Below are 22,827 nucleotides of genomic sequence, written 5' to 3'. Positions count from 1 at the left end.
TAAAATCATCTTTTTTTATTTTAATTTTTATTCTTTCTCCAACCTTTGTCCTGATTTTGACCTCTACTTTAACAGGTCAGTGGTATGACTGCATACAGACTGTTCAATCAAGAATGATTCTCCTATTTTTCACATCAGTGTATTTACAGTTGGGGGGGGGGTTGTATGAGTGTGCTCTTACAATAATGACCAATACTGGGGTTTGCATGATAATACATGTATGGCCCAGATCAAATTGTTTACCATCTCTGAGTGGAGAGAAGGAAGAGAGGAAAAGAGGAAAGAGAGAAGGGGAAAAAAGAATGATTCTCACATTAGCAACAAATAATTTCCTTTCAACTAAAATATAATCAATTTTCTTCTTTGTTAATTTTTGTCAAGATTCAGCACATTCTACGTTTTTAATTCTTTCCTTGAAGAAAATATTTATGATATCCAGGAATGAGGCAGTCCATAGGTCTTTAGCTTCACTCATTCCTTACCCTTAAACCATCTCTTTGGACATCTTTTTTCACCATCCTCATTCATATCCATGTTTACATTGCAGTCACCAAGTATCAATATATGAACTGATTTAATTGGGAGTATCTTACCGTTTTCTTTACAGAATTCTATCTCTTCTTCCTATGCCACAGATGTTAATGCATAAGTTGCAAGTATTTTCATGGCGGTCTCTTTACAAGTATCGTTATCGCTGCCATATAAGATAACTGAGCAACCTATGAAATTATATTTCTTGGGGCCTTTGAGTACATTATACAATCAACTACATAAATTCTTTTATTTGCCTTCTTAAAGAGGACCTGTGTGTGAGCCAATCTTCAATTTAACTATAAGATTTGCTCATTTTCTGGTTTCATTTTTATTGAAGTTTTATACAACTCAGTTTCTCTGGGAATATGTCCACTTATTGGTCATTGGACAAGGATACTACCCTTAAGTAAATTCAGGCTTGCACACAGTTTAATAACTCTATGATTCTTAATGCCCTTTGCTCCCCTTTTACCTACTCTACCACCAACACTGTAGAAACACAAAGGGGTTGCAGAGGACTAGAGTCCATATTGTAGTTTTCTTTGTTTCATGAGTTGCTGTAGCCAAAGAAATGGTCACCAAAGATAATGAATTACTGGTGATGAGCCTCTCCACACTTAGCTGGGCTAGACCTTGTAAAGCAGTCACAGTCTATTACTAGGACTGTACTAAAAGTCTTCCTACTATGGTAGAAGTTGCCGGAAATTGTATTTCATGGGTAGATCTTTGATAACCTAGGACCACCACCATACTGTGATGAGGCACTGGAGCTAGATACAGAAAATGCAAAGATAAAAACAACCTATTCTCTGCTCTGAAAGTTCATATTCTACTGAGGGGCTAGCTATATGTACACAGATACATATAATATCAATGGCAATATGAAAACATCCATGGGAAAGGATTACATTTTCCATGAGGGCTTCTGGGACAAGTCCAATTGAAGAGGCCAGAACTTCCATTTCCATAAGACTATGTGTCTAGAGTTCAAAGTGATAATCTATTAGGTGGGCAATGGAGACTCCTAGGAAGAAGAAGCTGTGTGGAAAGCTGGTCATGCTGATGCCTAGTGCAGGGAAAGGGACAGCTACAGTATAGCCCTTTTGATAACTGCTAAGAACAAGAAGAGGGAGGCAGAAAAATTGCAAGGAAAAGATGCTTAAAATCATAGATTTAGCCCCTCTCCTCCTTGAATAGATCTCTGCAACCTTTGGTCTAGCCAGGCGAGACATTTGCTATATGCTCTATTTACCAGAGCATGAATCTTGAAGAAAACAATTTTCCTGTGATTTTCTTGGGGATGAAACTCTAGTGCCTGGAGTATGTCTGATAAGAATGTTGTCTTCTTGTACTAATTGTTTTAGTAGTGATTATTTTAATTAAATATTTTACTCTTTTTTTAAAACCATTACCTTCTTGTCTTAGAATCAATAGTAAGTATACTAAGCATTAATCCTAAGGCAGAAGAGCAGCAAGGGCTAGGCAATTGAGGTTAAGTGACTTGCCCAGAGTCACATAGCTAGGAAATATATGAGGTCAGATTTGAACCCAGGACTTCTGGACTCCAGACCTAGCACTCAATCTGCTGTGATACTTAGTTCCTCCAAATAGTTCACTCTTACCATGCCTTTTTCTTTTCTTCCCAGCTAACATGGTTAGCAGAGTTTAGATGACCTTAGAAGTTCCCTGCTAAGGAGAGTTTAAAACTTAAACTAAATGAGGTACATATCATTCAGATATTCCATATTGCACCCAATAATGCATAAGAATCAAGAGTTGAGTACCATGCTGGCTATCTGAGTTAATTGGAAATACAAGAGAGACTAATACCTAGAAAGACAAAAGAAAATATCAAAGAAGATGGTACTTAAGCAACCTTCTTCCTCTAAAGAAGAATAGAGAAGAGTTGAAGAGGAAGTACATTCTGGCACAATGGGGGTTTGGCACATGCCTAGACCACATAACTGATTAAGATGGTTACACTCACCAGCAGAAAACATTGTGGGACCTGCTTCCCAGAAACTGGAGCCATTTGGCTTATGTGTGGACATTCCAAAATTGGCTTACACTGGGGTTAGGAGTAGTCTTTTTCCATTGACTACATAGTTGGAATTATCTACACCTTTAAAACTGACTGAATACTCCCAGGACTTTTCCCCACATACCATGTGCTAAGTGGCGCAAAAACCACTTCCTTCCCCTTCCTCCTATTAGGTCTTGTGGCCCAAAGCACCAGAGCTTTGGCCTTTGATCTTTTCCCTTCTAGGTATGGAGTGGAGTCTCCAATTTATCCTAGGATTAAAATCACAAAGATAAGGGAATCCAAGAATATTGAATGGATCATGTAAGTGGGCTAGCACTAAGCCAGGGATACATAGCAGAACCCTGCACTGCTAGCTTTGGACTTGAACTTGGTAGGAACTAATGGTACATAGCAACTGAGTTAAACTATAATCCTAATTTCCCTTCCAGTTCTTCAGAGACCAGATGATTAAACACCTACTATGGGCCAGGCATAGGTGACATAGTGAACAGCAAAAAACAGTCCCTGTTCTCAAAGAGTTCAAAGTCTAATAGGGGAAACAACATGCAAACAATTCTGTATAAACAAGATATATTCAGGCTAAATTGGAGCTAATCTTAGAGAGAAGGTACTAATATTAAGGAGAACTGAGAAAGACTTTGATCTTTTTAGTAAAATTTAATCTGATGTTAAGTGGTTAAATGAAACTGGGGTCTTTGGGTCCCTAAACATGGGGGAAGCACAATCAATGGGGGAGTTTGAGTCAATGACAAAGAAAAGATCTAGTTAAACCCTTCAGGGGACCACAGAACCCTGAGTACAGGTAAAATGCAATAGATCTAGACCTGAGAGAATTGGGCCAGAGCAAACTATGTTCCATCAGACCTGGCTTGTGCAGAAGAATGGAAATGAGAAATGGCATTTTGAGTTTGTAGAGTACCAAATGGTATTATTTATCTGAAATATTCATTGAAACAAGTAAGTCTAGGAAGATTTAGAGCCAGACTATAAAAGACCTTCAATATAGGGCTGAAGAATTTCTATTTTATTCCATAATAAAAGAGAAGCCAAGGGTGCTGCAGGCTTTGGAGTAGGTGGTAATTAGGTCAGACTTATAATATTGTCTTGGTAATTGTGTGAAGGATGGGAAGGAGAGGGGAGAACCGCATTTAGTACATTGCATCTTCTCAATAAACACTTGTTGAATAAATATGATGACCCAATCTTTGTAAGGTTGGTAAAAATAAAAATTCTATAGAATACTACTGACGCCCATGTGAAATACATACATATATATATAATGTACATATATATAGTAGTAATATACACTTCATATGTATATACACCCATAATCACAAATACACATATCCAGCACACAAATCCACAGCTCACATCTCTGCCCAACCTCTGAATGCATGCATTACACAAAACATATACACACAGACTTCTGGATGGTGCAGTGTGCCTGCAGCAGTGAGGAGGACAAAGTGCTATCATGGCTTTGGTGTGGGACCCATTCTTGATTATCTGAAATTGCTGATGGCTCTCTTCCAACCTCTCTGAAAAGGTAAACAGGTCAGACAGTCTTGGCTTTCTCCCCCTTTCCTGTACTCCCTAAAGTACTGGATCCATTGCCCTCACTAGAAGCCCTACCTGGAGCAGCAGGGAATAGGTAAGGTGGTTCTTAGACCAACTCTTACTTGGATCTTTGGAGGTGAGAACTGTGTTTTATCTAAATTTTGAGCCTTCCGGTGCTTATTATGGGGTTCATACACAATAAGGAGCTACTAAATGTTTATTGAATGAATGAGTCACCCAGGATAGGTTGAGAACTCCCTGAAGGGAAAGTGGTGTTGGAATGTCTTTTCTGAAATCTCCTTCCCCTCAGCTTTTCCCCTTTCATTCTTCAGTGGCCACCCTTTCCCATCTCTACTTTTGAAGGATGAGAAGGGAGCAAGACAAGACTAAGGAGAAAGCTAGGATTGGCTTTTAGAGGCTGGAAGACCACTTATCAGGGATGCTAAAGAAGGCATTTGTGCTCAGGTAAGGGTTAGAATGAATTACTTCTGAGATACCTTTCAACCTTGAGATATTGTGATTTAAAGCCCTGCACACCCCCAACCCACCTAACTCACTCAAGAAGACCAAGGCAAATTGACTCAGGCTCCAGGCTTCTCCCTCTTCACCAAGCCAGAATCCTTCCCAGATTATACCCAGATTATATCCCATGGTCCTCATGGAGGTCCCATGACCCTCAGAAAATCAGCTATAGGATCATAGCTTTAGGAAGAGACCTTGGAACCACCCCCTTCATTTTTCAGATGAAGAAAAGCAGACTCAAGGAGGTTAAATGATTTGAGCAGTGTCACATGGCTAATGAGAAGAGTCAAATCCAGATTTCCTTTACTACATATGCAAAGTTCTATCTACTAGTGACACCATGTTGCTTGTAAGGTCAGAAGCCCTAATGGCCCATTAACATTCTGAAAGGAAGTAAACTGAAACCCATGTAGGTGCTGCATAATATATATATATATATATATATTTTTTTTAAAGAGTACAAAACTAGCTCCAGATCTTCTCAGGGTTCACCCAGCTGCCCCATCTTCCCCTTGTCCTTGGTCCTCACTCTGCCCACCATTCTGTATCATGCGAACAATGTGGGTAAGGTCCAAGCTTCGGGTCAATGTGTCCAACAACATCTCATCCTTCTGGACACCCTCCATGAATTCCTCCAAAGACAACTCACCTAGAGATGGGGAGAAAAGATGGAATTAATCCCTGTGTGGGGAATGTGGGTTTACAGTCCAGTGGGAGGGCAGGTCTTCAGGAATGCAGAATAGGGAGCAAGGTTAGAGCAAAAAGCCCAGTTGGAAGGAGGAAGTCCAGAGTATAGAGGTGGAGCATGGGAATCAGTAGAGAGTGCTCAAAGGATCAGGAAAGGAAGGACAGAGGACAGGTTGATGGCTACAGGATCAGAAGAAGGGAGGCTAATTGGAGATGGGGAAGCCAGCTAAAGTTTTGGCAGAACATGTTGGAGACATGGGAATTAGGGATGGAGTCATGAGTCTCGAATTGGGCTGTGGAAGCTTAGAAGAGTCCAGGATCCATGGCCAGGGTTGTATATAACCTCTAAAAGTCAATATGGAACCAGTAGACTAGGGCTTGAATGGATGGACAGAAGAGAACATGGATAGACATTGATTAGGAGGAAGAGGGTTAGGATGGAAGGAGGCAGGTCCCATTTTTGTCATTCCCCTCCCATCAAAGCTCCTCTTTACCATCCCCATTGACATCAATCTTGGCAAACACTGTCTCCGTGAATTCCTCCGCACTCATCGTTGAATCACTGCAAGGGTTAATGGCTCGGATAGCCTGGGGGAAATAAAAGAAACTTGGATGAGGGCTGGAGTGATACAATTCCAAGAGGACAAGCCTGGAGAAGGAATGCAATATCAGGATTTCGACAGCGGGTGGCAGAGCAGGACAACTCATCGGAGTTCCATGGCTACTAAAATCTGAAGGAATCTCATTTTCCATTCTTTCTAGTAGCTTCTTAACTTGTCCTGCATAGTCTGTCACATCCATGCCAAATAAGTGCAGACTTGGAGCCGTGCTCATTTCAAAAAGATTTCTGACTTTGTCTTTGCAAGCTGCAGGATTGGAAAAAAACAAATGCGGACTTCCCTTGAGCAATTGGAAGGAACAAGTTGATTTCCAAATACAAGCTGCTCTCCACCATGTTCCCCATAGAGTTATTATCCTTCTCAGGTCAGAAAGTATGGCCGTCCCTCTTCAAACAAAGGAGAAAATCGGCTTCGTTGCTGGGGAGTAATGTCTTACTGCTCAAGTCACAAAATACCTGGTGCTAGTAGGGGCAGCTAGGTATGGCAGGAGATGGAGACCCAGACTTGGAAGTCCTGGGTTCAAACCTGGTTTTGGATACTTCCTAGCTATGTGGCCCTGGGCAAGTCACTTAACCCCAATTACGTAACCTTTACCTCTTTTCAGTCTTGGAACTGATACTTAATATTGATTTTAAGATAGAATGTAAAGGGTTTTTTTTTAATGTCTTGTGATAGTGGGGGACAGAATAGGAACTTTAGGGGTCATCTAGTCCAGCCTGATTGGGCTATAGTTAGGGGAGCCTCTGAACTTAGCTGTTTCTTTCCATTCCTTTAATCCTCATTTCTGGAGAAGAGGCAAAGTGTGACTTAGAGGAGGGAGAAGGAGAAGGAGGAAGGCTTAGGGGCAGGTAAAATTTAAATTAGAGAGAGAGAAATAGGTTTTCTCTAAGACTGTGAGCTCCTTTGAGGGCAGATACTTTGTAGAATCACTGGAATTTCTGAGTTGGAAGGGACTTTAGGAGCTTTGTAAAATGAGGAAGTGAATTACCTTACTCTCCAAGTTCCCTGGCAGGGCAATGATTCTATGACTTCCTGATATTCTAGTCCAACTCATCATTCAGTATAGAACTCTCATACTTCTCATGCCTTTTGTTGTTGTTCAGTCATTTTAGTCATGTCAGATTCTTTATGACTCCCATTGGTTTTCTTGGTAGAGATACTAGAGTGGTTTGCCATTTCCTTCTCCAGCTCATTTTACAGATGAGGAAACTGAGACAACTAGAGTAAAATGACTTGCCCAGGGCCACCAAGGTAGAACGTGTCTGAGGCCTGATTGAACTCAGGAAGATTAATCTTCCTAACTCCAGGTCTATGAAGTTGCCCTTCTAATGCCTTATGCTTCTCTGCATTCTCCACGGTGCCTCGTCCAGGGCTAGACACACAAAATGCGCTCAGTTTATGATAATAAAGGAAGAATACTGGGCTAAGACCTGAGTTTGAATCCCACTTCTGCTATTAACTTTGTGACCTCATAGAAACTAATTGCTTCTTTGGGCCTTAGTTTCCTCACCTGTAAAATGAAGGGATTTGGCTAAATGATCTCTGAGATCCTTTCAACCTCTGATGATCTGTTTTGTGTATATTAATATTCTCTGTGCTAAGTCCCCTTCCAGGTCTGGAATTCTATGTCCTGTGTCCTAACATCCTCTGTTTTAAAGTCTTTCTAGTCTGTGTTGTATACTCTAAGCATTCTGTGTTCTAAGGCCAGACAGTCCGTGTTCCATGTTCTAACATTCTATGTACTTAAGGTCGCTTCCAGCTCAGTCTGTGCTCTCTTCTCTCACATTCTGTATTCTAAGGTCCTGTTTCGCCTTGACATTCTATGTTCTATGTTCCGATATTCTTTGTTCTAAGCTCCATTCCAGTTCTTACATTCTATGTTCTGTGTTCTCACATTCTCTGGCAGTTAATAAACATTTATCTAGTGCCTACTGCATGCCAGACACTGTGCTCAGAAATAGGGATACAAAGAAAGATTAATAACAATGTTTATAGGGCAGCGGGGTGGCTCAGTGGATAGAGAGCCAGGCTTGCAGATAGGAGGTCCTGGGTTCAAACATGGCCTCAGACACTTCCTAGACGTGGGACCCTGGGCAAGTCACTTATCCCCAGTTGCCCAGCCCTAACCTCTCTTCTGCCTTGGAACTGATACTTAGTATCAATTCTGAGACAGAAGGAAAGGATTTTTTTAATTAATTTTTTTAATACAGTTCTTGTTCTCAAGATTTTGGTCTATAAAATAGTATAATCTTGTGGCCTCACATTTCCATAGCTCCTTCTTTCATCTCAATTCTCATTTGATCCTCACGACAACCCACTAAAGTGATGATACTAACAGTAATTCATATTATACAGTATCCAGAGTTCTAAGATTTGCAAAACACTTTCCACATAAAGATGGTATGAACTTGGTAGTAGCATCATCATTTCCAAGGAAATGATGATGCTACTACCAAGTTCATCTATAAGATGAGAAAATTGAGGTTCAGAGGCAAAATTGTCTAAGGTTACACCATAAATTACTAACAGAAAGAGCCAGATCTTCAATCTCTAAATCACAGAACTGTAGAGATAGAGGGGACCTCCACAATCATCTAGTTCAACCTGTATGAGAAAAAGAATTTACATTATAAATATCCTTAACAAGTCATCATCTGGCCTTTCTGGGAAGACTCCAAGGGCAGGCAAACTACTGAGAGAATTCAGCCCTTAGATATTGTCATTCTCCAAAGAAGAAGGAACATTTCACAGTTGGACCACAGCTATTTTCCTGATGCTATATATGGAATAAGTAGAAATTTTCTAGCAGGCTTGCCCAGGTTATTGAAATTACTGGGACAGTCTGGACCAAACCAGACTATCTGGTCACCTTAAGTTACCCGGATGATGTTGAGCAGCTCCCCTCTGTCAATGCAGCCATTGCCATCCACATCATACAGCTTAAAGTACCAGCGAAGCTTCTGTTCCACCTTCCCTTTCAAGACCAGGCTCAGGGCAGCCACATACTCCATGAAGTCAATGTAACCATCCTAGGAAAGAACAGACAGGATTATGAGGGGATTTCTAGCTCAAGCACATTCTTTTCCTTTAAAAAAAAATTCATCATTTATGGAAACCCATCCCTGCCATTATTCTCCTGTCTCCAATAGAACCTGCCATTGTCATGAATGGTCAGTTAAGTGGTATAGGGTAGAGTGCTAGGCATGAAGTCATGAACGCCCATCTTCCTGAGTTCAAATCTGACCTCAGACACTTATTAGTTGTGGGACCCTGGGCAAATCACGTCACCTTGTTTGTCTCAGTTCATTGTCTATAAAATGAGCTTGAGAAGTAAATGATAAACCACTCCAGTATCTTTGCCCAGAAAACTCCAAAATGGTGAATGTGCTTATACAAAAATATTCATAGCCACGCTCTTCATGGAGGCAAAAAACTGGGAAATGAAGGGATGTCCCTCTATTGGGGAATGGCTGAACAAATTGCGGTATCTGATGGTGATGGAATACTATTGTGCTGAAAGGAATAATGAAGTGGAGGATTTCTGTATGAACTGGGAGAACCTCAATGAATTGATGCAGAGTAAAATGAGCAGAACCAGGTAAACATTGTACATAGAAAGTGAAACACTGTGGAACAATCCAATGCAATGGGCTTTGCTACTAGGAGCAATGCAACAAGCCAGGATTCTCCTGAAGGTCTTATGCTATCCACATTAAGAGAAAGGGAGGAGAAATGCAAAAGCAAAACATATGACATTACTTATCACATGTATATATGAGTATGTGATTTGGAGTTTAGGCTTTTAAAAATCACTCTATAGCAAAAATGAATAATATGGAAATAGGTATCAAGTGATAACATTTGTACAACCCAGTGAAATTGCTTGTTGACTCTGGGAAGGGAGAAGGAAGAGGGGAGGGAAAGAAAATGGATCGTGTAAACATGGACAAATAGCAGCAATGCAAGGAAATCCAGGACAATTCTGAGGGACTTATGAGAAAGAACGCTATTCACATCCAGAGAAAGAGCTGTGGGAGTAAAAACACAAAAGAAAAACAGATGCTTGATCACATGGGTCGATGGGGATATGATTAGGGATGTAGACTCTAAAGGATCACCCTAGTTCAAATATCAATAATATGGAAATAGATCTTGATCAATGACATAGGTAAAACACATTGGAATTGTGCATCAGCTACGGGAGGGGAGTGGGGAGAGGGAAGGGAAAGAACATGAATCTTGTAACCATGGAAAAATATTCTTAATTAATTAATTAAAATTTTCCAAATTAAAAAATAAAAATAGACAAATATTTAAAATTAAAATTAAAAAATAAAAACAAAAAACAAAATGGGGAATGTGTCCAGTGGAGGGTGATGAGTAGAATGTAAATTCCTTGAGAGAGGGGATTAGTGTATGTGTGTGTGTGTGTGTGTGTGTGTGTGTGTGTGTGTGTTGAAATTCCAAAATTTGGACATGACAAAAATGACTAAACAACAAGAACAAAACTATAACAAATAAATCAATTAAGCAAAAAAGATAAATGTATTAGCCCTGTCTAAAAATGTGTGCCTCATTCTATACCTGTAGTCCACGACTTCTCCAGCAAGAGTCAGGAGGAATAGTTCACTGTCAATTCTCTGATGTAATTGGGCAGAAAGTGATTTTCCCAAGTCCATTTCCCATTTCTGCACACTAACCAGGTCTCAGATATTTGTCTCAATGAGCCTCAACCTTACCTACGGCTGATAGAGAGTACCAGGGCCTTAGATACCATAGTCAAATGTATGAAGTTCATTTAGCAAACACTTATTTGATTCCTGTTATATACCCAACAATGTGGTTGGTGTGAAAGAAAAACTAAAATAAATGAGCCATAGTCCCTTCCTCCTTAAGGAACAGACAGCCTAGAGGAGATAAAATAGACATGCAAAGTTTAGTTGGGGTCCATAGCCCTCCCTCCCACCCTTTCCACAACCCACCACTTCTCTTCTTCCTTTTGCTTGGGTGCTTCTACCTCATCAGATCCCATGAGTCTGTTAAATAGCAGCCCTAAGACATACCCTGATCTTCCTCTCCCTCCACCCCCAGGCAACATGATATGGTGGATGGAACATTAGATAAATACTAAAGCTTTCACACCTACTTTATAGGGCTGTTTGAAGAAATCTCTTTGAAAACCATAAAGTTCTCTAGGAAGATGAGTCATTATAGAAATGTAATTTAGCTTGTGGTCTTTCTTTCCCCAGAGATCTTGTTTGACCTCCTTCCCCAAAACATCAATGCTTTCCTGTCCTGTGTCAAGATCTTCAAGATATATCAAGGTCTTCTGTGTGCTAAGAGCATTGTGACATGAGTCCCAGACCGAACTGACCACCATGCTTGTCAATAACTATCTCCTCTCCCTTTTGGCCTTCACTGCCATTTTGATTTATACATCTCTAATATGCTTATCTTGCACTATTTTGCATTTCATTCTTATCTAAGGCCTTGTTCCAGGCCATCATGGCACCAACCTTGTCACAAGTTTCTTAGGAGGCTTAAATGTAAGGCATTTATCTTCTTGTTGTGGTCAATCATTACTGTGGTATCTGACTCTTTGTGACCCCATTCAGAGTTTTCTGTGTAAACATACTGAAGAAGTTTGCCATTTCCTTCTCCAGCTCATTTTACAGATAAGGAAACTGAGGCAGAGTTAAGTGATGTGCCCAGGGTCACACAGCTAGTAAATCTCTAAGGCTGGATTTGAACTCCTGACTCTAGATCTGGTGCTCCATTCAGTGCTCCACCTGGCTGTCCAATCCAAGAATATGGTCCTCTATTAATAGTAGCTGCTAGTATTTATAAAGCACCTGAAGGTTTGCAAAGCACTTTATAAGTATTGTCTCACTTGACCCTCACAACAAATTTACAAGGTAGGTGCTATTATTTTATTTTACAAATGAAGAAAATGAAACAGGCAGAGATTAAATAACTTACACAGTAAGTCACACAAATAGTAAGTTGCTGAGATCAGATTTGAATTCAGATCTTCCTGACTCCAGGCTCGGCACTATAACCAATGTGCCACCTAGCTACCTCCCTCCTTTAAGCTCCTCAAGGATGTATGACTTAAACTTTCCATCATTTTAGTCATTCAATCAATTAATTTGCTTTTTTTAAAAACAATATCTACTATGAACCAGGCACTCTGCTTCGTGCTGGGGATTCAAAGAAAGGTGAAAGACAATCCCTGCTCTCAAGGAGCTCCCAGCCTAATGGACAAATCAATGTGAAAAAACTACTTATGAAATTGTATGTATATGTGCATATATATATGTATAAACACAGGATAAACTGGAAATATTGATGTGAGTATTTACATCTTATAAAGCAGCAAATGTTATAAATCAGGCCTTGATTTAGTGTTTTGTTGATTTATAAATTTATTGGTTTGTTGGTTTCTAGATTTAAGAAAGGAACGGAGGGAAGGCACTAGTCTTAAGCAGGATTGGGAAAGGAAGAATAATAACCATTTATATAATTCTTTATATATATAATACTTTATTAAATAATATATATTAAATAAATATATAATGCTTTAACACTTACAAAGCATTGTGCATGTCCATTTGATTCTCACAAGCTGGTGAAATAGGTGCTATTATTATCCCCATTTTGAAGAAACTGAGGCTGAGAGAGATTGTGTCACATTGGCCCTGGGCCAAACAACTAGCAAGTGTCTGAGTGGAGATTTGAACTCAGGTCTTTCTGAGTCTGAATACGAGTCTCTAATTCCTCTAACTGCTTCTAGCAAGGAACATAATGCTTTGCCCACTACAGGTACTTTATAAGTTTTTTTTAATAAATAAAAGTACTCACTAGGAATCAATACACCTAGATTCTCACCCAGGCTCTGTTTTTAAATTAATTTATGACCTTGGGCAAGTCATGTCACCCTTTCAGGTCCCTAGTTTTCTCACTTGTATGTAAAATGGAGAGATTTGACTAGGTCTCTTCCACACCTGAGTCTAACCTGATGTGGATCCTTACTAAAATGTTAGCAGCATATATAATGTCTTTCTAAGATAGTGGATGTACTTTTTAACAATGACCTTCAACGATCTCCTAAGTGGGAAACTTGGGACTTTTAAAGACAAACCACTCCATTTCTAAAAATCTAATTGAATTATTTACTTGCCTCAATGTTTGTTGAATTGAAGTGCTCTTTTCCTGTAAAAACGAGGACTGACTACATGGCTTCTAACATCCCTTTCAGCTCTATAGTTAGGATTCTACATGTGTGTTTACAGTAAAAACAAAACAAAAAAATGGCCTTTGATGTCTTCACCAAGTCAAGGAGATTCTGTCTGTTGGGGAAGGTTCTTTGTATTTTAGAAGGTAATTTTAATAGTGTCCCTCAGACTCTACCCTAGAAAAGACCATCTACTCATCCCTATTTATTCTACTGATGGGATCAGAGAAGAGGGATGAGGAATTGATGGGGGAGTATGAGGCTCCTGAGGATTCTTTCATTTTTGCTGAGCATTTACATCTTAGAAATCAGCAAATGTTACAAATGAGGATTGATGTAGTGTTTTGTTGGTTTCTAGATTTATGAAAAGAATGGAGAAAATATTAATAATATAGATTAAATTTAAAAGTGTTGGATGGAGCAATTTGGTAGCACTGTGGATAGAGTTAGACTTAAAGTCAATTAATATTAACACTGAAGGTAAGGGCTTAAGAGAAGAAAAGTGCATTGGGCATTTTCAGAGAGCTGGTAGTTTTTTTTTCTTTTATTTTTTTTACTCATACCTTTTATCTTAGAATCCATACCATTCTAAAGCAGAAAGCCAGAAGGACTAGGCAGTCAAGGTTAAATGGTAGTTAAACATTTACCAGCAGACCCCTGAGATAGGGAGTGTACCAGATAATATTGCTAAGTATGTCAAGTTCACTCATATTGGTGTTCCTAGGGTGCAAGGGGAGGGCTAGGAGAAACAGATTTTTCCCAAAGGCCATATCCAGGGATATCCGTTATCAAAAAGAACCACATTAATTTTTGCATGTCATTTGAAGCCTTCCACAGAGATTGACCACTTCCATCCTCAGAAATCCATCCCTTGGGGTGCTCAGTGGATTGAGAGCCAGGCCCAGAGACTAGAGGTCCAGGGTTCAAATCTGGCCTCAGACACTTCCTAGCTGGGCAAGTCACTTGACCCTCATTGCCTAGCCCTTACCACTCTTCTGCCTTGGAACCAATACACAGTGGAAGGAAGGAAGGAAGGAAGGAAGGAAGGAAGGAAGGAAGGAAGGAAGGAAGGAAGGAAGGAAGGAAGGAAGGAAGGAAGGAAGGAAGGAAGGAAGGAAGGAAGGAAGGAAGGAAGGAAGGAAGGAAGGAAGGAAGGAAGGAAGGAAGGAAGGAAGGAAGGAAGGAAGGAAGGAAGGAAGGAAGGAAGGAAGGAAGGAAGGAAGGAAGGAAGGGAGAAAGGGAGAAAGGGAGAAAGGGAGAAAGGGAGAAAGGGAGAAAGGGAGGAAGGGAGAAAGGGAGGAAGGGAGGAAGGGAGGAAGGGAGGAAGGGAGGAAGGGAGGAAGGGAGGAAGGGAGGAAGGGAGGAAGGGAGGAAGGGAGGAAGGGAGGAAGGGAGGAAGGGAGGAAGGGAGGAAGGGAGGAAGGGAGGAAGGGAGGAAGAGAGGAAGAGAGGAAGGGAGGAAGGGAGGAAGGGAGGAAGGGAGGAAGGGAGGAAGGGAGGAAGAGAGGAAGAGAGGAAGAGAGGAAGAGAGGAAGAGAGGAAGAGAGGAAGAGAGGAAGAGAGGAAGAGAGGAAGAGAGGAAGAGAGGAAGAGAGAAAGAGAGAAAGAGAGAAAGAGAGAAAGAGAGAAAGAGAGAAAGAGAGAAAGAGAGAAAGAGAGAAAGAGAGAAAGAAAGAAAGAAAGAAAGAAAGAAAGAAAGAAAGAAAGAAAGAAAGAAAGAAAGAAAGAAAGAAAGAAAATCTTTCCCTCCCAGAACTCCCATTACCCTTTCTATCTGTCCTGTTTGTTTGGTTCTGAGCACTCACTACCTTCTAACAACAACTAAAACAATAATAAAGTATTTCTCTAGAGTTTTAAAGAGCTTTACAAATAGTATCTCCTTTGATTCTCATAACAACTCTCCATCTCTTCCACACCTGAGTCTAAACTGATGCACTGATCCTTATTAAGATAAGATGTTAATGGCATATAATGTCTTTCTGGGAGGTTAAGTGCTATTATTTCCATTTTATAGATGAAGAAACTGAGGCAGAAGGAGGTTAAGTGACTTGTCTATCACAAGTTTAGAAAGTATCTGAAGTTACATTTGAACTCAAGTCTTCCCAACTCCAGGTACCACTGTACCACACAGTTGCCTTACACCGTTAAATCATATTGTTATCTATTTTTTAATCTGGTAAAACACTCTAGGAGGGAGGAAAATAATGTAATTATTGTAACCAAAGCATAATGTTCTAAATTGACTAAATAAATTAATTTTATAAAATAAAAAATAAAAGTTTCTCTCTGAGACAAAAACAAAAACAAAAACACTCTAGGAGTCATTAGGTCTATCATAAAGTCAAAATGAAAAACAGTCAAAACTTACCTGTCTCCTGTCCTGCCCCCCAAGGTAGCAGGCTAGCTTACACAATAAGCTAATCCATAGGAGAGAGGATTAAGATGGGGGTCCCTCTTCCAGGCAGCAAATGTACATTTAAGAGGGAGATACTTGAACCCAAAGAAGAGACTCCAAAGAGATTGTTGTGGTGGGGAAGATACCTGGGAGCTGAATGGGTCTCTTCCTATATACAGCCTGCAGAGTTCAAGTTAAATATAATTATCGTAAACAGATAGCCACCTCTCTCTATCTCTCTATCTTGCCTGTCCTTTTCAGCTGATCCGTGGATGGCATCAATGGGAGTTGTTGAGGACTGAACACCTCCAGGTCCCCATTAATGAGAATAAAGAATCTCCACAAAGTGGTCACATTATTCAAGTTCTCGTGGCATGTTTCCATTGGGCCGGAACCAAAGGCTCTAGTTTATATAGCCGTATAGAAGTCATGTGAATTAAAATACACTCGACCACTTCAGGGGATTCCTTGTCACACTAATCAGAACCCAGCTGTGTCCAAGGCCAGGAAGAGCTGAGAGTAAATATCTAAGAGTTGATTTCATAAATCTTACTCCAGCCCTGTAGTCTGTGGTCCTGCCAAATGGGCCTTAGTCAAGCTCACCTGTAAAATGAGGAGGGTTAGACCTGATGGCCTCAAAGGCCCCTTCCAGCTCTAAATCTATGGTCTTCAATTCAAATGCTGAGTCCTAAAGGAAGCCTAGGATAGAGGGCCAAGCCTGAAGTTTAAAAGATTCACCTTCCTGAGTTCATGTTTGGCATCACACACTAATTGTATGCTTGGCTGGGACACTTCACCCCCTTTGCCTTAGTTTACTCATCTGTAAAATGAGCTGGAGAAGAAAATGGCAAACTGCCCCAATATTTTTACTGAGGGAACCCCAAATGGGGTCATGAAGAATCATATGCAACTGAAACAATTAGACAATAACAAAAAGTCTACCCTGTTCTTTTTAGCTTTTATTACCTACTATCCCCCAAATTAATTTGTAAAATATAGGAATATAAAAAACAAATACATATATAAATATATAAATAAATTAAATATATGAATGTATACATATATGTCTATAAATATACATATACAAAAAAAATTCTGTATTTCCTTATCCATGCACATGTTTCTGTACCAAATGGAAATTAGAGATGGAAATGAAGCAGGTAAAGAGTTCTAATTAGAGGGTTCTCCACTCCTGATAATACTAGGTAAAGAATAAACATCTATACAGCACCCACTATCTGTCATTGGAGAAGGAAATAGCAAACCACTCCTGTATCTTTACCAAGAAAATTCCAAGTGAGGGGGGCAGCTGGGTAGCTCAGTGGATTGAGAGCCAGACCCTGAGAAGGGATTTCCTGGGTTCAAATCTGGTCTCAAACATGCCCTACCTGTGTGACCCTGGACAAGTCACTTAACCCCCATTGTCTAGCCCTTACCACTCTTCTGCTTTGGAAACAATACCAGTATTGATTCTAAGATGGAAGGTAAGGGCTTAAAAAAACAAAACAACAACTCCAAATGGGGATCAAGAAGAGTCAGACATGATTGAAGAACACCTATGTGTCAAGCACTGTGCTCACAACTTTCATCCTGCCCCAGACCCTCTGAAATGCAATTAGGATCCAACTCCGGAAGGCACAGAGAAGTGAAGTGACTTGTCCAGGGTCATACAGTTAGTATCTGAGGACAAAATGAAACTTTGGTCTTCCAGGCACCAGGTACCCATGCTGCCTCACTGTGATCAAACCACAGCCCTCAGCAGGAAATCAACCACCACCACGATTCATCTCTTCTTCCTCTGCCTTTTCCAGCTAACAACATGGGTGGATGGGAACCATCTCTGTTTTTCCGAGGGTTAAGCTCTCTTCTCTCTGGAAAGAGCTTCATGGTTGTTACTTAAGCTCCAGCTGCTCCCTTTGGGGATCCTTAGGGTGAGAATCCAATATTCCCACGCCTCTGGCTTCTACAGATCTGTCCACACTAATAGAGGTAATTCCCATTTTCCTACAGTCGCTTTCCTACCCAGATTGTTCTTTCTTCTGCCGCTTTTCATCCGCTGTCCCCGTACGCATGACTCAACTCCCTCCTGCCTTTGCTACCCTCCCTCCATCCCTCCCTGCCGCCACCTCCCTGGTTCCCCAGGGAAAAGCCTCCCAGCACCGGACCAAAGTCCTTCCTACTCCCGTGGCCCCAACCCGATAATCTGCTTTCCACCTAAGACTCCTCTAGTGATGGACTCGCGGAGTTAAAAATAGCCCTGAGGCTTCCCGGTGTTTCTAGGAGCCTCCGTCTGGGTCCAGTCAGCCTCTCCCAAACCCTTTCTGCTTAATCCTGGCCCCGGGAGGGCAGCTCACTATTGCCTTCTCCGGAAAGGGCCTGGGCCAGGGAGGCAGGCAGGAAGGACTGTATTCTAATTGGCTTGTTTGGGTTTTCTAAGGGCAATCCAGAAAGGGTGGACTGTTGTGGGTCCAGGCGACAGCGGAAAAAGGCAATCTGAAGAATTTACATCATGGTTTCCATTGCCTGAGATGCTCCTGACAACGGTCCGGTGAGGCAAGCAGGCTGGGCATTATTATCTCAATTTTGTAAGTGGTTAAAATTTGAAAGAGCTAAAACTTTGCCTGTGTAGGTACTTCTCCCACCCTCACCCCCAGCCAATGCTGATGGAAAACCCTCCAAGTCAGGTTCTTTTTATGAGAAACTTTGGGCAAATGCCTGTAGAGCAATCTGTGGTGATGAGAGGATACTCAGTGTGATTGTGGATAAGTCACTCTACCTGTGGTCCTCAGTTTCTTATTTGTAAAAGGGAAATAAGGTCGAACTCTGATGCTCTCCTGTGTAATGAAGGCTCCTTAGGCTTCTCCAAGCTTGGGAAGACCTTTCCCATCCATGGCATTACCTTATCTTTAAGGGGTTATGACTACAGTCCCCGAGGCACAAGAATGGAACTTTATTTCCCTTACAGATAAAGAAATTGAGGCACAAAGGGAATAAGTGAATCTGCCTAAAAGCCAGACAGCAAGATAATGGTTTCAAAGTGGTCTCTTTGTCCCCTATGACAAACTACCCAAGAGGACCTGCCTCTTGGCCCTCTGGCAACCCTCAAAATCTATGAGGAGCAGAAGAGGTGCCCACCTGCACTGGTAAATGGAGTTACTTCATTTAGGAATTCTCTATGCCAATAAAATCACAGGTCTAGTGCTTAGGAATCCCTTTCTCTAAAGTAGTGGTAGAGCTGCATCTAGAATCTCAGTTTCTAAACTACCTTATATATCTATGTACTTTCACCTACATCATTAATTCTGTCTAATCTATAAGGGGATTCAGGAGGAGACAGGTAGGTGATGCAGTGGATAGAATGCTGGACCCGGAATTGGGAAGACCGAGTTCAAATCTGGACTCAGACATGGACTACCTATATGACCCTGGACAAGTCATTTAATAGTTTGCCTCACTTTCCTCATCTGTAAAATGAACCAGAGTAGAAAAAAGAAAATCCCTTCAGTATCTTTGCCAAGAAAATCCCCTCCCCCCAAAAAAATCTCAAATGGAAACATAAAGAGTCAGACATGACTAATCTACTAAACAACAACAACCTATAAGGGTCAGGGCAGTAACTATTTGCTGAGGGCAGGGAGGGGGTCCTGGTTATCTCAGGAACAGGCTCAGATACTCTTGAGTTTGGGACAAGAGTAGTTCTTTTGGCCCCTACCTGCCCCTATCTACTCCCTTGCTCTTACAGAGTCCAGGTTAAGAAAGTGGCTGCTGGCTCTTCCTTTCCTTCCTATAATTCTCCTAATTCTCAGAAGTTCTATTAGAAACCCATGCCTAGTTTTGAGAAGACAGCTTTGCTTTTTCTCTTGCTTTGCCCTGTTCCTGTACATTTCTTGCATGTTCAGCAAATCTGTCTTCTCAGTTTGGGGCAACACACTGCCCAAGAACATGAAGAAGATGGACAAGAATTAGAGCCCCCAAATAACCAATGTCTTGCCTAACAACTAACCTATGCCTTTTGCTGTAGTTTAAAATCCTTCTTGCTTTGACCCTGGAGGAACAAAAGCAAAACTTCCCCTTCTGACTTCATAGAGCTAGTGAAGCTTCAATAGAATAAGAATAGAAATGGAGTTAGAGGACATGGGTTTGAATCTTGTTGCACTACCTATGTGACCTTAGGCAAGTCACCCTCCCTAGACCTCAGTTTCCTCCTCTATAAAATGAGTGGCTTAGATTAAATGTCCTCCTCCAGCTTTAGAATTTGATCTTTTGATTTCTAAGCTTTCTCTATTATTGCTAAGACAATAAATTTAGATCTTAGAAGCCATCTAGTCCAAACCCTTCTTTTTACAGAGAGGGAAACTGAGGCCCCTGGAGGTGGCATGATTTGTTCTTTCAATGATGCTTTAACCTGCCTTCCAAAATGCCTTGGGATGCCTGGTCTTCTTTGTCCCCACTCACCTTGTTGAAGTCGAATGTCTCAAACATTTGCTCCACGTACTGGCTAGCTGAAGGGCTCAGGTTTTTCAAGCCAAAGAATTGTCTGAACTCATACAGCGTGAGTTGGCCAGACGGGCACTCGGTCATAAACTTCTTGTACCACTGGTGGCATTCGGTGCTGCTCAGCTCCTCCACCGTTTTCCCCTCCATGACGTTCCCCATCTTGCCTCCCAAGGTTTTGCTGGTGTCGTTGATGGGAAGATTGAGGTTAGGGTCAGGGTTTGCTTGGTTTCTCCTTTTCAGTGGGGCATGCAATCTTTTTTAAACTAATCCCTTCCCACTGAACACACATTCACACTGACATGTCAGTCTTCTCTTTCATGCAGCAAGCACACAAGGACTTCTGGGCAGAAAATGAAGGAGGAGACAGACGGCTGCTTAATCACCCAAGGGAGAGGGACAGAAAAAGAAAGAGGATGAAGGGTAGGAGGAAGGCATACATATAAGGCTAGCATATTATCCTTAATTCCCACATCTAATGTCTGGCCTCCTTTTCTCCCCTCCCCCAGGTCCAGGATGGTTCAGACCTATCCCATTAGCTTCTGGCAACTCCTTCACCCCACAGCAGGTGTTAAAAGTCCCCACTAAATCCTGGAGTAGCCAATGAGGCCGACACCCTGAGGGAGATCAGGTGAAAATAGAAAGAAGGTGGCAGAAGGGAGTCCCAGGGATTAAACCCTTGGAGAACAGGGGCCCAGATTTTCTTAATGGAGTATAATCTTCTAATCCCTTCTTGCTGGGATGGGGGAGGGTGGCCAGAGGAGGAAACACAACCAGGAGATCTTGGAAGCTGCTCCCTCTTAGCTCTGAGGGGTTAGTAATGTCTTATTCCAGAACCAGAACCCGAAGCCAAAATCAAGCTTGCTCTAGAGCCCTGCCTTAACAATGGTCAGAATTAGGGCCTGTAAGAATGTAAGAAGCCTCCTTAAAGCAAGGGCAGATAGGTAGTGCAGTAGATGGAGCATTAGACATTGAGTCAAAAAGACCTGAGATCAAATCCAGCCTCAGACGCTTATTAGTGTTGTATTATTAATGTGTGACCATTAATCTCTCTGAGACTCAGTTCTTCACATATACATGAGATAATACTACTTCTGATATAAATGCCACTGATAATAATTATCACTGAAATTATCTTACAGTTTTGGAAAATAAGAATCAATCCTATAAAGTAGACCTTTAATATGACTGAAATTGACAGGTCATCAATACAAGGAGATAGATGTAATGCCACTCATTTAAGTGTTTTAATGAATAGACTTGTGAGAAAGAAGGAGGGAAGGAAGGAAAGAAGGTGGGAAGAAAGGAAAGAAGGTGAAAAGGAAGGAAGGAAGCTGTGATCTTGGGCAAATCATTTAAACTTCCAGGGCTTCAATTTCCTCACCTGAAAAATGAGAGAATTTGAAAGGATGATCTCTCAGGTGCCTTGCAGCTCCAAATCCATGATACTTAGATCTTTCTAGCAAGAAGAATAAAGTGTGTTTCACCACTATCTGTCATCTAGGTCCAAGATAGGTAATTACAGTTAATTAGCTTTAGGCTGTCTTGTAATATTATTTTCATTTGCATTCATGTAGTCAGTTTATATTGTTCCCCTGGTTCTGCTTACTTCACTCTTCATCAGTTCATAAAATCTTCCCATGTTCATATGAATCCTTCGGTATTCATTATTTTTTTCATTGAATCCCCAATTCTGGGCACCAGGTGACAAAGTGAATAGAACACTGAGCCTGAAGTCAAGGAAATCTGAACTTCGTTCTGGCCTGTGTGACCCTGGGCAAATCACTTAAGCCTCTGTCTGCCTCAATTTCCTCTACTGCAAAATGAGGGTATTATTAGTACCTGCCTCCAAAGCTTGTGAGGAGAAAATGGATTGTTATTGCAAAGTGCTTAGTTAGCACAATGTTTGGCACATAGTAGGCACTTAAAAAATATTCATTCCCTTTCTGAGCAATAGGGATCTGCTTCTAAATATTTGCTACCTCAAAAAGTGCTGCCAATAATATTGTGGTGTGTATGCCAATCCTTCTCTTTGCTGAAGAGCTATTCTTTCCTTTTAGCTAAAAATCAGTTCCTCAGCTGATGGAAATAGCCTTTTCCACTTGTTTAATTTTTCTCTTGCTCTATATGCAGATGCCAAGGAAAGACTGGCCATTTCACAGGAATCTAGAGATGTTCTGTGTAAGGGAGAGAATCTTCAAATTCTATACCTGTATCAGAAAGTCTGGCAATGCTCTAATTTGTGGGCTTGTGCCCCCCTTTTTTAAAACTTTTCCTTCTGTTTTAGAATTTGTATTGATTCTAAGACTGAAGAATGGTGAGGGCTGGGCTTAGGTTAGGTCACTTGCCCAAGGTCACACATCAAAGTGCTCAAAATATCATATTTGAACCCAGGTCCTTCCAACTCCAACCATAGAACTCTATTCACTGTTACCTAGCTATGCCTCACATCTTTTGTTTTTAGCCACATATTCCAAAAGTCTCAAGAACTTGGGATCGTTTAGCTTTGGTAATAGTGCATCATGGCAGAAATAGTTTTAATATTTTATTAGTGAAGCAGCCTAGTATAGTGAAAGGAGCCTTTGTAGCAGAGGTGTCAAATATGGAGCCAACAGGCAGCTCCCACATTCTCCAACAACCTGAAATAGATTAAAATATAACTAGGAAATATTTAACAAAATAAATAAAAACACCATAAAATGTAATGTTAATTTGTGGTTTTCTAAATCAATATGTACCC

At 41.0% G+C, this 22,827-nt stretch overlaps 1 protein-coding gene across 1 annotated transcript; it reads right to left on the bottom strand.

Moving 5' to 3' along the window:
* Window positions 1-3,632: 3,632 nt before the first annotated feature.
* Window positions 3,633-20,679, bottom strand: GUCA1A (guanylate cyclase activator 1A). Its single transcript, XM_001379933.4, has 4 exons — window positions 20,049-20,679; window positions 8,844-8,993; window positions 5,839-5,932; window positions 3,633-5,306 (listed from the first exon to the last, which is right to left on the bottom strand). The coding sequence occupies exons 1-4, from the start codon at window positions 20,247-20,249 to the stop codon at window positions 5,146-5,148; spliced, it is 606 nt and encodes a 201-aa protein (XP_001379970.1). The 5' UTR covers window positions 20,250-20,679; the 3' UTR covers window positions 3,633-5,145.
* Between the last annotated feature and the right edge of the window lie 2,148 nt (window positions 20,680-22,827).

Source organism: Monodelphis domestica, chromosome 2 (assembly GCF_027887165.1).
Source record: "Monodelphis domestica isolate mMonDom1 chromosome 2, mMonDom1.pri, whole genome shotgun sequence".
Taxonomy (NCBI): Eukaryota; Metazoa; Chordata; class Mammalia; order Didelphimorphia; family Didelphidae; genus Monodelphis; species Monodelphis domestica.
This window is presented reverse-complemented; position numbering and strand designations above follow the sequence as displayed.

What these genes read in the sequence shown, in the direction of transcription:
- GUCA1A (XM_001379933.4), bottom strand. Translation starts at nt 20,249, where the DNA reads ATGGGGAACGTCATGGAGGGGAAAACGGTGGAGGAGCTGAGCAGCACC. An exon ending in AGCTGCTCAACATCATCCGG is followed by an intron (nt 5,933 to 8,843) that starts GTAACTTAAGGT and finishes TATTTCCCCCAG; the next exon opens with GCTATCCGAGCCATTAACCC. An exon ending in GATTGATGTCAATGGGGATG is followed by an intron (nt 5,307 to 5,838) that starts GTAAAGAGGAGC and finishes CCCCATCTCTAG; the next exon opens with GTGAGTTGTCTTTGGAGGAA.